A 12,842-nucleotide genomic window follows, 5' to 3' on the forward strand; every position below is an offset into this window, starting at 1 on the left:
ACTTCTGACCTACCCCCAAGAACCAACGACCGACTCCTCAAGATCCTTACCTTCATGGATGATTGGCTGTCATGGACCACACAGCTGAAGCAGGGGTCTGGTGATCTGAGAGCTGCAGCCGCCTTCTGGGACAGATTGGAGTGATTTTGATTGGTTACGTGACCACATTGACCATTTGGAGTCACCCTGACTCATCCTAGGTAAGAAGACCATGGCTTTCAAATCACCGGACCCCTGCACCAGTTGCGTGGACAGTGAATGGTAATCTTCCATGGAGGTAAGTGCAACAGGGATGAGGAGGGTATACCATGTTAGTTCACACCTGAACTTGTACTTTAATTTTGTGGCTGCTTTAGTTTTCTTTTTCAGGCTATTTTTTCCGTATTTCTACGTAGTGATGCTGCCGGTAATACACTCTCAGTCCTAGGATGACCACGCTCAATCACTGGACTGCAGAACACCTTTCCCTCACCTCTTTGCTTTAACATGGGGTAAATGTTTTGTACTCCTAAGAAAGAGTTGGGGACATTCACTGATAACTGTGCAGAGTGGACAGGCAGTTCGCTCACAAGATATCTGTTAATTTCTGCTAGAAATCCTGTGCGCTGATAGCTTGCTGTGCACTCTACCTGTGCCGACTGTTATCACTGACCCCCGGTTCACATATATGCAGCCGCGCTTTGCATGGGCACTAGAGCCCATTCATTTGAATGGACTCCCGTGCCCCAGGACACGCAGGGAAGAAGTCCCTACACTACTTTGGAAAACACAGCCCACACAGGAACCTCGGTTCCCAGTACGGTTGCATTTTCCAGTGTGGGGGCGTGCCATTAGAAGTAATGGCACCCGCCCGCGGGTCCGCAATTCTCTGTGCGGGTGGTGCGGCTGCACGGATTTTCACACAGATGCACAGATGTGAACCTAGGGTTAGTATTGTTCATTTTATTCTATGGATTCCACAGACTTTGCGTATTGATTCAGACACAGTTTATACCTGCCCTTCTTTACCAGAGAAAAATTCTATTGTTGGACTAGAGGGGACTTTTTCTTTAAGAGGCAGCTTTGGGTGAACACTGGCAGTTTAAAGTGGTTGTAAACCCTCCCATATATCCAGTGAAGTGACTGGCCTCAGGTGATCCACAGAGATGAAACAAATCCTCCTACATGAGTTGTACCTGTTTATCTGCAGTCCTCTCTTCTCTACACCCATTCATAGTCCTGAATTTATAAAGCTTGTCTGAGAGTTCAGGAAAAGGGGACGGAAAGCTGCAGTTACACTCTGCAGAGCTCTGAAAGCTGATTGGAGGGAAGGGACAACTCCCCCCCTCCACACATCTCACAGGAACAGAGCTGAGGCTGTCAATCTGGTGGAAATCCCTTCCCTGTCACCTTTTTTCTCTTGGTGTCAGGAAAACTTTTCAAAAGTGATTTATGCTGATACAGTAATGAAGCAGCAGTCAGAAACAACACTTAGTGCTCTGGATAGAGACAAGTACACACTACAGAGGGATATGCTTTGTTCATATTTCATGTCTGAGGTTTATAACCACTTTAAACCAGGCTGATTGGAGGGAAGGGACACCCCCCCCCCCTCTCCTCACATCTCACAGGAACAGAGCTGAGGCTGTCAATCTGGTGGAAATCCCTCCCCTGTCACCATTTTTCTCTTGGTGTCAGGAAAACTTTTCAAAAGCGATTCATGCTGACAGAGTAACGAAGCAGCAGTGAGAAACAACACTTAGTGTTCTAGATAGAGACAAATACACACTACAGGGGGATATGCTTTGTTCATATTTCATGTCTGCGGTTTATAACCACTTTAAACCAGGCTTTCTTTGTTTATTTTCTGGCTTCCTCACTGTCTTCCACTCTTTCAGCTTTAGGCTCTTCTCCAGGCTGCCCTCTACCCTGAATCGCCCATTCTACCCATATTAAACCCTCATAAAGCAAGTGACCTATATTATAAATTAACCTGTTGTAATCCAGTTTGCAGGCTACAACGATGAAGTCCTGGATGTGAAATTCTTGGGCCCATCCAATTCTCATGTTGTGGTCGCTACAAACAGCCCCCAAATTAAAGTGTTCGAGCTGGCAACATCCAACTGCCAAATCCTGTACGGCCACACAGGTAGGAGCTGTTATTTTTCTTGAAGTCTTAACTAGTATTGGGAAATATTGTGCAAATACAAAAAAAGTGTATTCGTTCTTGAATCTTGGTCTCCTGTATGTATTTCTTTCAGATCTTTTCAGTAATCCAGCATAAAACTTTTGTAGTGTGCAGGAGTTTCCTGTAATAAAGACCGCTCACTGCTGCTGTCTCTCTTTGTTCAAAGTGACTGGTCTTGTCTCCACCCCTTTCTGTAGTTTTCTGCAGGCAGCCCGTAGTGGGTGGGGCCTGCTGGGTCCTTTTCACAGCTCTGCACAGGCTATGTACAGCACAGTGATGTCACTGCTACTTTTATTTATTTTCCTGCTATTATATGTGTTTGCAAAGTTCTTTAGTGTACACAGAATTTTTTGGCCAGAATTCAGCTTTAACCACTTCATGTCCGGACACTTTTACCCCCCTCCTGTCAAGGCCAATTTTCAGCTTTCAGAGCTGTCACACTTTGAATGACAATTGTGCGGTCATGCAACACTGTACCCATATGAATTTTTTAGCATTTTTTGAGACGGATAAAACTTTATTTTGGTGGTATTTATTCACCACTGGAATTTTTATTTTTTCGCTATATAAATGAAAGTCCAAAAATTTTGAAAAAAAGTGTTTTTCTTATAAAATTTTGCAAATCTTTCTTCATAAATCTTGGCCAAAATGTATTCAGTTATCTTTTTAGTAAAAAAAAAATAACCCAAATTAGTTTATAAACAAAAATTATAATTTTTCTAAAAAACTTGTTTACATTTTTATTTTTATTTTTTTATATTATTTTTTTTTTTCTTTACATACTGTCACCCTAGCAGTACAGTGTCATTATAGTGACACTGTACTACTTGTGGGGGTGAAGATTTTTTTTTTTTTTTTTTTTTTACCCTGATTGCTTTTACACCCATAAAGGCTGTAAAAGCAATCATTTCTCCTTCTCTCTGGCTGCATTCTTTCAGCTGTTGAGAAATACTGTGTGAGCTGTGATTGGTCACAGCTTGTCAGCTGTTGTGAATAGCCTTGTACTATGTGATCTCTGTGATCATTCAGATTTCACACGTAGTAAGCAATGATGTCAAAAGTGACATCTTGCTTACCCCTATTCATGTGATCACTGATTGGCCAATCAGTGATCACATGATCGGGACCTCACACAGAGGTCCAGTACAGCAAATTAGTGTTCACGGTGCCACGCGCTCCCAGGGGGCGCACATAATTCAAAGTGGCGGGCGCCATTTATGAACGGCAACCCTCCCCTGCACTGCCACTGTCTGGCCATTTATATACAGCAGCCGGACGGGAAGTGGTTAACTTCTTCATGACCAAAAGTTGTTGAAGCCTTTGTAGTCACAGCACTTTTGACAATTTATTTAGCGCTTTGTTTTTAATAAACACCCTTCATATATTCATGGATAGAAGCAGACACAAGGGGAAGGGTAGGAACCTCAAGTTTTTATTCTCTGTCCCTGCCCTATATATTTGTTGAACTGAAAGTGAGAGAAAATCAAAAATTTGGGTTGTCACTAGAACAGGAATAAAGGGGTTATCTTTCTGTTTCTATATTTTTAAATGAAGTTTTGAAGAGGAATACAACCAAAATATAATATGGCATAGTGCTAAAAGTAAAGGGAACGTCATCTGCTGAAAGGCAAAACGTTTCATTGGTGACAACTGTTCTAAGAGGGGAATTCCCTCACATTGGAGAGATTTCTTCTAACTTATGGTCATGTCTACATGTCAGGAAGTGGAGGAACATCTCTTCAATATAGCAGATATGGCACATATAATGTGGCAGGAATTTTAACCATTCCTAAGGCTACGTTCACACTAGCTTCGTCAGCAGGTGTCAGACAGGCATTTGGAAAGCGTTTTTAATTGTGTACTGTGAAAGATCAGATATAATGAATGCAGGATCCTGGGTTTGGTAACACTTTGATGCAGAACTCAAAGTCCCGCTTTCAAAACTTCAAACAAGCACGCTGTTTATTGTAGAAGAGGCATGCATTGTCTATTCTGCATTAAAATAAAATAAGTTCCTGCTCAGTCTGCTTTGGAATGTACACTTGGCTCTGCAAGCGCAGCTCAGTGTACATTCCAGCACAGCACCTGTGTGTTGGGATGACTGCGCTTTTCCCGTGACGGCCAATTAAGACCACCACAGTCCGGCACCTGAAAGAAGCCAGGTAGACGACGCCGGTGCTGTGAGGGGCCTCAGACTGTTGAAGGATAGGCAAGTATTGTGCAGTTTAGTTCTCCTTTGTTGATGACAGGGTCTCTTTAAATTACAGCAGAATAGTAAATGACTAATACAGGTGCAAGGACGGTGCAGTATATGTTTGATATTTGATAAGGCTTGCTAATTGCTCTCATTGATGATTATGTTTTCTAGAAACTGTTCTGGCGCTTGACGTGTTTAAGAAAGGGCTCCTGTTTGTCAGCTGTGCTAAGGTAAGTTCCCTACCCTTAGTAGGAATTACAGCCGATAATTTTGATTGTAAAGGGAATAAGCTACAAGAAAGGTTAGATAATAAAAATATTTCTAACTTTACAAAGGACAGAAGCTGTGCCCAAAAAAAAAAAGAGTAAAGTGCTAGTCAGCAGAAATGCATGTAGGCCCCATGCAGCAAATCTTTTCCCCAGTGCGGACTTACCATGCCTTGTTCTGAGCCAGGTCTCTGTGAAGAGGCAGTCATCTTGGCCAGGGGCGGACTGACAACTCATGGGGCCCCCGGGCAATAAGGGATCATGGGGCCCCTGTGTCCTTGCCCAAATTTCAAAAAAGCCTATGAAAAAGGTACCAGGGGCATCTCATGGGGCCCCCTACTGACCCCCGGCCCTTGGACAGTGCCCGAGTTTCCAAATGGTCAGTCCGACCCTGATCTTGGCAGAAGCAGAGCTTTGCTTCCTCATGCAAGAGCTGCCCCCCTGATGATTGGTGGGGTAATGATCTAGAATGGGGGTCAGCCAGTAGATTGCGGTCAGGTGACTGGTAGATCTCAGTCAGGGCTTATTGGCCCACCATTCCAGAGCATTAAACAGAGTGCAATGCACAGGGACTACTTGTAAAGTTGGAGCTGTAGTAGGGAGCAAGAGCCGCATATTCTGCGGGTTTGCTGCATTTCTGAAAACGCCATAAACTTTTGAATGCAGGAGTCTTTGTGCGCTCTCAGAAAGTGCTCCACAACTGCAGGATATAATAAAGTCTATGACAAAGCATAACTAACCCAGGAAAGTTGCAGGTAAACCGCAGCACGTCAGTGTGAAAGCAGCCTTGTATGGGTTCATTTACATTGGCAGTTTAGGGGGTGGTGAAACTCCATAGTTAAGACCCCTGCCCCAAACTCACCCGCTTTAGCTGCAGTGGCCAGGGGTGTACACATGTCATAGATGCAGCAGGAACTATACGCTCCGTCATGGTTGGTGGGTGTAGCACCTTCCAAGCATGACCCATTCAAGTGAAGGAGTCTGCTCTGCAAGTGCCCTGCAGTCGTGTGCAGTACAGCAAACAAGACGTTAAGGCAGGCAACTTTGTGTTGCTTTCTCACCACCTGCTTTAACCCCTTGGACCCGCAGAACCGTGCAGTTGCCGAGTGCTTGCAGAGTAACCCCATTTACTTGAATGGTTCACAATTGGCAGGTGATAGCACCTCCAAAAACTACAGGGTGTTTAATTCCTGCTGCAGCATGTGTACACCTTTTGGCTGCTGCCTCGGCAGCTAAAGGGGCTAAGGATCTGGAGCTGTAAAGCCACGATTAAACTGCAGGGTTTTACCACCCCCAACTTTACGTGAACAAGCCCTAAGGGTGCTGCTGTCAAATGCAACTAATGGCTCATTTAAAAGTGCAACAGGCACTATTGCTGCTCTAAAAAAGTGATCCAAGGGTGTTTGACAGGTGGTGAGGAGGTGATATGTTGCCTCCTCACCACCTGTTTTAAACGCTTGATTTCCATGCAATGCATGCGATTGCGACACGGTAGTACGGCAAGTAATGGCTTAAATCAGGTGTGAGGTGGCAACACCGTGCCCGGTGATCTTTGACTTCTCCCATGTTGTTCAGGTAGATCTCCACCTCTGTAAGGTTGCCTACTCCTGATCTAGAAGAGACAGGAGTGGTGGAAAAATGAATGATAGAAACGGGGAAGTCCTTGTACTGCAGGTCCTCTGGTACAGCTCCTGCAAGGGGAACAGTGGGCAGCACAGTAGTGGCATCACCAATTTTCACTTTAAATCTAGCAGTCATGGGGAGCAGTGCCTTAGATGATCACACACAGTAGAGGTACAGTTATAGCAATTAATTTTTGATCCTTTGCACTTCATATTTAGTAAAGTAAGCAAAGTCAAACTTTTTAGACTATTGGCTGCATGCATGTTGCATGTCATTGACTCACTAGGAAATGAAAACAGGATCTGGATGACAGCCCCAGCAATGGCAGCTCCTACACCACCCTCCCCACAGGTTTACATTAGTGTGCAGCTCCATAGCAGTGCTTATTACTTGCAGAAAGAAGTGCTTTATAGGGTTAATTAATGTTACTTCCACCTCCAGTTCATCCCCTTTGTTTTAGCTCACAGTTCTTTGGCAAAAACTAGTATATCCCTTAGACCAGCCTTTCTCAACCAGGGTACCTTGAGGTTTCTTCAGGGGTGCCTTGGCCATATGTCTAAAAATTGCCCAAAACTTGTATATAAGCCAGCGGGTGGAACAAGCCTGACTTTTAGTTACACAAAGCCACAGGTCTTCATTGTGCACCATTACCACCTTCTAGCCGCCGGCGTCCTGACACCCAATGACATCATCAGTTGATAAGGAGGATGTCAGTTGCCTGCACAGCATCCTAGTTTGACCCTTGCTTGTCCTTTCTATCAGTGCCGGGGTCTAATTAGCTCAGTGATGGAGGAAAAATTGAGGGAGAAGAGAAACACAGAGAATACTACTCAGTACCAGGGTGCAAAAGTGTTTGCTTTGGAAGAATAAATCACCTCTAATGTTGGATGTTCTACATGTGTGGATGTTGCTGCATTATATAAACCTATTATAATAGTTTTTCAAATTTTATAATGGGGGCCCTTTTAAAATGGACAGTCTTGAGGCACCCCATTTTAGAATGGGGTGCCTGAAGACTATCCATAATTTTAAAGGGTGCCACAGGACTGCCCATAATTTTAAAGGGTGCCTCGGGACTGCCCATAATTTTAAAGGGTGCCTTGACTGAAAAAAGGGTGAGAAACACTGCCTTAGACTGTAGCGTGTTGCCAGTACCAGACAATCAGATTGATGGTCATATGCTGGCGATAACAGCAGCTTTGGCCAGCACACTGTTTTCGATGATCTTTTTAAAATTTAGTTCCCTGAGTAAAAATAAAAACCCTCCTTTAACCACTTGCCTACCAGGCACTTATACCCCCTTATTTACCAGGCCAATTTTCAGCTTTCAGCGCTGCTGCACTTTGATTGACAATTGCGCGGTCATGCAACATTGTACCCATATGAAATTTTGATCATTTTTTTCTCACAAATAGAGCTTTCTTTTGGTGGTATTTAATCGCCACTGGGCGCTTTAATTTTTGCGCTATAAGTTAAAAAAGTGCAAAAAATTTGAAAAAAAAAAAAAAAGTTTCTTTGTTTCTATTATAAATTTTTTCAAACAGGTATTTTTTCTCCTTCACTGATGTGCGTTGATGAGGCAGCACTGATAGGCGGCACTGATAGGCAGCACTAAAGGGCACTGATAGGCAGTACTAATGAGGTGGCACGGATAGGCGGCACTGATAGACAGCACTAATGAGGTGTCACGGATAGGCGGCACTAATATGCAGCACTGATAGGCGGCACTGATAGGTGACACTGATGATGGGTACTGATAGACGGCACTGCCTGGCATCACTGCTGGGCACTGACTGGCGGCACTGACTGGCACAACCCCTGGGCACTGACTGGTGGCACTGACTGGCAGCACTGCTGGGCTGCACTGGTGGGTGGCACTGGTGGGCAGCACTGGTGGGTGGGCACAGGTGGGTGGCACTGGTGGGCACAGGTGGGTGGGCACAGGTGGGTGGCACTGCTGGGCACTGGTAGGTGGCACTTCTGGGCACAGGTGTGTGACACTGCAGAGTGGCACAGGTGGGTGCACTGCTGGGCACAGGTGGGTGCACTGCTGGGCACAGGTGGGTGATCTGCTGGGCACAGGTGGGCGGAGCTAGTGGGCGCACTGCTGGGCACAGGTGGGCGGAACTTGCAGGTGGCATTGCTGGGCACCGATCATCAGGGCACTGATCATCAGTGCCCTGATGATCGGTGCCGATCCCTGCTCTGACAACTGCCGGTTCTCGGCAGTACTTTCCTCACGATCTGACAGCGTGAGGAAAGTGCAGCCGAGAACCGGCACTTGCATTTCCCTGTGATCAGCGTGTCATTGGACACCGCTGATCACGTGGTAAAAGGCCGGTATGATTGGCTTTTTACCACATCACGTGATCAGCTGTGTCCGTAGGACACAGCGATCACGGAGATCGCCGGGTGCGCGCAGGAGAGCGCGTTCTGGGAGGACGTCATATGACGTCCACTCAGAACTGGCCGGCCGCAGTTTAGCCGTCATTCGGCTATCTGCGGTCGGCAACTAGTTAAGAAAACCTGTACCAGAGAATACATAGTGGTCATCCTCTTTTAAAGCCCTCTTTATGATAATACTAGGTAGCTTGCTGTCATGCTGATTTAATTTTTTCAATACTTCCTATGTCCCTGGCCTGGAACAAGTATGCTTTTACATTGCCTTGACTGCCTGCACATGCTAGGTCAATGACTCAGTACTGAAGCCAAAGAAGTAGGCCTGACTGTGAAACAATTAGAAGGAGATCAGTAATGTTCAGTCTTGTACTTCCTGCTCTAACACTTATTGTTTAGGAATTTAGAGCAGTAAGCATAATGTGAAGGTTTAAAGCAACGCCTGTCTGTACCTTCCTGTTCTTGTAGGACAAAACTGTCAGAGTTTGGAAGATGTCTAAGGGAAAGGTGTCCTGTGTAGCCATGGGTGGAGGTCATGCTAATGGTGTTGGAGCAATCTCCTGTTCAAGGTAGGAATGAACAGTCTGTGAATTTTCTGTACAACAGTGGTGTGTTTCTGCCCATGCAAAGAATTACAGATCAGTTGAGCAGGTACTGAGCTAAATCCTCAAAACACTACATTGTATGTCACCCTTTCTGCCCTTGCTTCCTATCACTAACAACCCTCTTTTTCCACCAGGCCACAGGCGTTTTCTTGGTGGGTAGCTAAAGGACTCTCTCATGTTCAACACCTTTTAACCTTCAGGTCCTTTCCCACATGGGCCTCTCTTCGGGAGATCCATGACATCTCTCAGTTGGGGTTCTTCCGTTATCTTCCACTACAGCACTGGCTCACCTTACGTAGAACTTCCCCATATCCATTCCAGAAAACTGCCTTTGAACACATTTACCACCATTACCCTGGTTCCCTTAGGTCTTATCACTACCCTCTAAATGGTCTATGCTTCTCTGAATGGTCGTCTTTCTCATACTCCTCTATGTTACTCAATGGGAATGGAATCTGGCAGTTGAAATAGACCTAGAGGAGTGGAGCAGGGCCTGGTCTTCTGTAGCCAAATGCTCGTTTAACACAGCTACCTTGGAGGTGGCATCTAAAGGGATATTACATTGATACTGGGTCCCAGCCCGATGTATGTAAGGTGATATTACATTGATACTGCGTCCCAGCCCGATGTATGTAAGGTGATATTACATTGATACTGGGTCCCAGCCCGATGCATATAAGGTGATATTACATTGATACTGGGATCCAGCCCGATGCATATAAGGTGATATTACATTGATACTGGGATCCAGCCTGATGCATATAAGGTGATATTACATTGATACTGGGTCCCAGCCCGATCCATATAAGGTGATATTACATTGATACTGGGTCCCAGCCCGATGCATATAAGGTGATATTACATTGATACTGGGTCCCAGCCCGATGCCTATAAGGTAATATTACATTGATACTGGGTCCCAGCCCGATGCATGTAAGGTGATATTACATTGATACGGGGTCCCAGCCCGTATCGCCCATGCAAACGCATCCCGTAATGACCACTGCTTTCGGGGTTGTGGTCATTGAGGTGATATACATACGTGGTGGACATGCCCTAAATTGACTGACTGGGTTTTGGCCCCACATTTTTGGCCTGCTCTTTACCCTGTTTCATCTACCTATATGTAGAGAGGCCAAATTTGCCTTATTACAGAAACTTGCCTCCTATCTTTTTCTGTCAGCCATCAGGATGATAGCCCAAGCCTTAAAAAAAGCATCGGTCTCATTCCAGGAGGTGTGGAATCCTATGACGGTTCTGATGCCCAATGAACAGATGTCCAGTATCCAAAATAATTCTCAGGCAAAGTTCCTTTAAAATCCGGGAACCGTGTCTGGCGTACGACTTTCCCACTCTCCCTCCAGCTAGTTTGGACCTACTCTGATGGGCAGTCCCAGTGCTCTCGAGTCCTTATCCCTCTTCCTTCTTTCTGATTTCCCTCTGGTTTCTGGCTCTCTGGCCAACTCTTCTCCCCCCTGTTTCTTTCTGACTGCTTTACAGGAGTGCAACTTTTATCTTCGGTTGCCTCATCTTTCAACCTAGTCTTCTTTTTATCTCTGTTCGTCCTTCTACCCATTTATATCTACATGAGCTACAGATGGCGAACTCATGTGGGCCCGGATGGATCCTAAGGATGTCCCGCTATTGCAGAGGGGACCCTCCTGGCCCTCCACTCTCTGTAGCCAGCAGTGTGTATTAAGTTATTGCTGTTGTGTCAGTTTTTGATTGACATCCAATGCCTTTTGTTTGCTGTTTTTTGCTTTTATGCATGCTCACCTCCATTGCACATGCCTCTGCTAGCCCCTGCGTGGGCAAACTTATTGCTTACCTGTTTTTGTTAAAACCAAATAAACATTATTGAAATAAAAAACATTACATGGAAAGAGAAAACAGCTGACTCTGATTTGGCTGCACACTGTGAGCTTTTCATTGTGTTCATTATAATGAGCATCAAGTCAGATAGAGCCCATATCATTTACTGGTTGGACAGTGTGCACCATCTAGCACCCCTTACTAGCCTTGGCCGCCCTTTCATAACATAATAGGTTCACACTAGTGCAGGTTGTGCAGTTTGTGTGGAAACAGAAGCCTATTTATTTGAATGGGCTGCTGTGCCTGCGTTTCACGCAAAAAAAAAATAGTGCCTGCACCTTATCAATAACGCATCTGCAGGGAAACCACATGGTCTTTTATAGGACCCACTTTTGTTGCTGAGTGCATAATAGCATGGGGTTGGTAATCTCAGAGGTAAATGCATGCTGCAGACATGGCGCAGCATAGATATTGGTGCAGTGGTGGTAGCTGGTAAGAAAACACATCACTTTTGCCTGGTGGGGCCTCTTCAAAAAGCAAAACTTAGCACATGTGATAACTAATGTCCAGTGGTTTCATAGACATACATGCAGATAAGGTTCATAACTCACCTCTCTTGTATTTTATCAGATTGAAGGAGTCCTTCATAGTGAGTGGAAGTCAGGATCTAACTTTAAAGATATGGAAGCTCCCAGAATCCATTGCTTCCGTGAAAGTTAAAGGCCAGTTATCTGGGATGCAGAGCTTGCATGCAGCTTGTACGGAGAAGGCACATGATAAGGTGAGATGTCTGTACTGATTGGGTGTTTTTTGATACATATATATAAAATATATTGTGATTCACTTGATGTATGCAGAGTTATCAACCATGTGTTATCTTTTGAACACTTTGGGGTTGATTTACTAAAACTGGAGTGCAAAATCTGGTGCAACTCGGCTTCCAGGTTTTTTGCCAAAGCTTTATTGAACAAGCTGAAGTTAGAAGCTTAGTGATTGCTGTGCACAGCTGCACCAAATATTGCACTCTCTCAAGGCCAGAGTTTATTTTTGCTGTATACGTAGATGGGAGAAGCCATTTATACTCATTATAAATGCAGACTGTGCTGTATGCTTGGTAGTGCTGCACAATGTCTGTGCTTTATCCCTGCTTGGATGAAATTCCTCAGTCAGCTCTAGAAGAAATGGCTTATCCTTAAACTGATCTAAAGCCTGACTCTGGGTAGTGTGAATTTTAACCCTGCAGGTGGCGCTGTGTGTGAAACTTCCTGTGATGGCCACACATAATACTGGCCAGATGCAAGGGGTACCCATTTCATTTTGATGCACAGAGGTTAGAAGCAGATGGGGACCGCTCCTACTTTTGTGCGGTACATGTTACTCGTCTCGTCAACTAGCATTACCATAGTGAGTTGAGGCACTGGGTGGCCAAGGAGCTTGAAGATTCAAATGGTACCGCAGTAAGCCGACCTTGGCTAGCTGCTCCTTTGCCTCAGGCATTACACCTACATCCCACCTTTGGAAGTACCTTGACCCCTGGTACACCACATATATGCGGCTGAGCGGGCAGAGTTTTGCATGGGCAGGAGAGCCCATTCATTTGAATGGACTCCTGTGCCTGTGACACGCAGGGAAGAAGTCCCTGCACCTCTTCCGAAAACGCAACCCGCTCGGGAACCTCAGTTCCCAGTACGGTTGCTTTTTCCAGAACTAATGGCACCCGCCCACAGGTCCGCATTTCTCTGTGTGGGTGGTGCGGCTGCACGGATTTTCATGTG

At 45.3% G+C, this 12,842-nt stretch overlaps 1 protein-coding gene across 1 annotated transcript in view; it reads left to right on the forward strand.

The window, feature by feature from the left end:
* TBL3 (transducin beta like 3) overlaps positions 1-12,842 on the forward strand; it is a 47,490-nt gene that overhangs the window by 16,088 nt on the left and 18,560 nt on the right. Inside the window, exons 11-14 of the mRNA XM_089682121.1 lie at positions 1,987-2,128; positions 4,536-4,594; positions 9,119-9,219; positions 11,698-11,848. Of these exons, the coding sequence (XP_089538247.1) occupies positions 1,987-2,128; positions 4,536-4,594; positions 9,119-9,219; positions 11,698-11,848 (453 nt within the window). The remainder of the gene's footprint in view (positions 1-1,986; positions 2,129-4,535; positions 4,595-9,118; positions 9,220-11,697; positions 11,849-12,842) is intronic.

This window comes from Staurois parvus, unplaced genomic scaffold (assembly GCF_062004578.1).
Source record: "Staurois parvus isolate SC_StPar_1 unplaced genomic scaffold, SC_StPar_1.0 ptg000285l, whole genome shotgun sequence".
Classification (NCBI taxonomy): Eukaryota; Metazoa; Chordata; class Amphibia; order Anura; family Ranidae; genus Staurois; species Staurois parvus.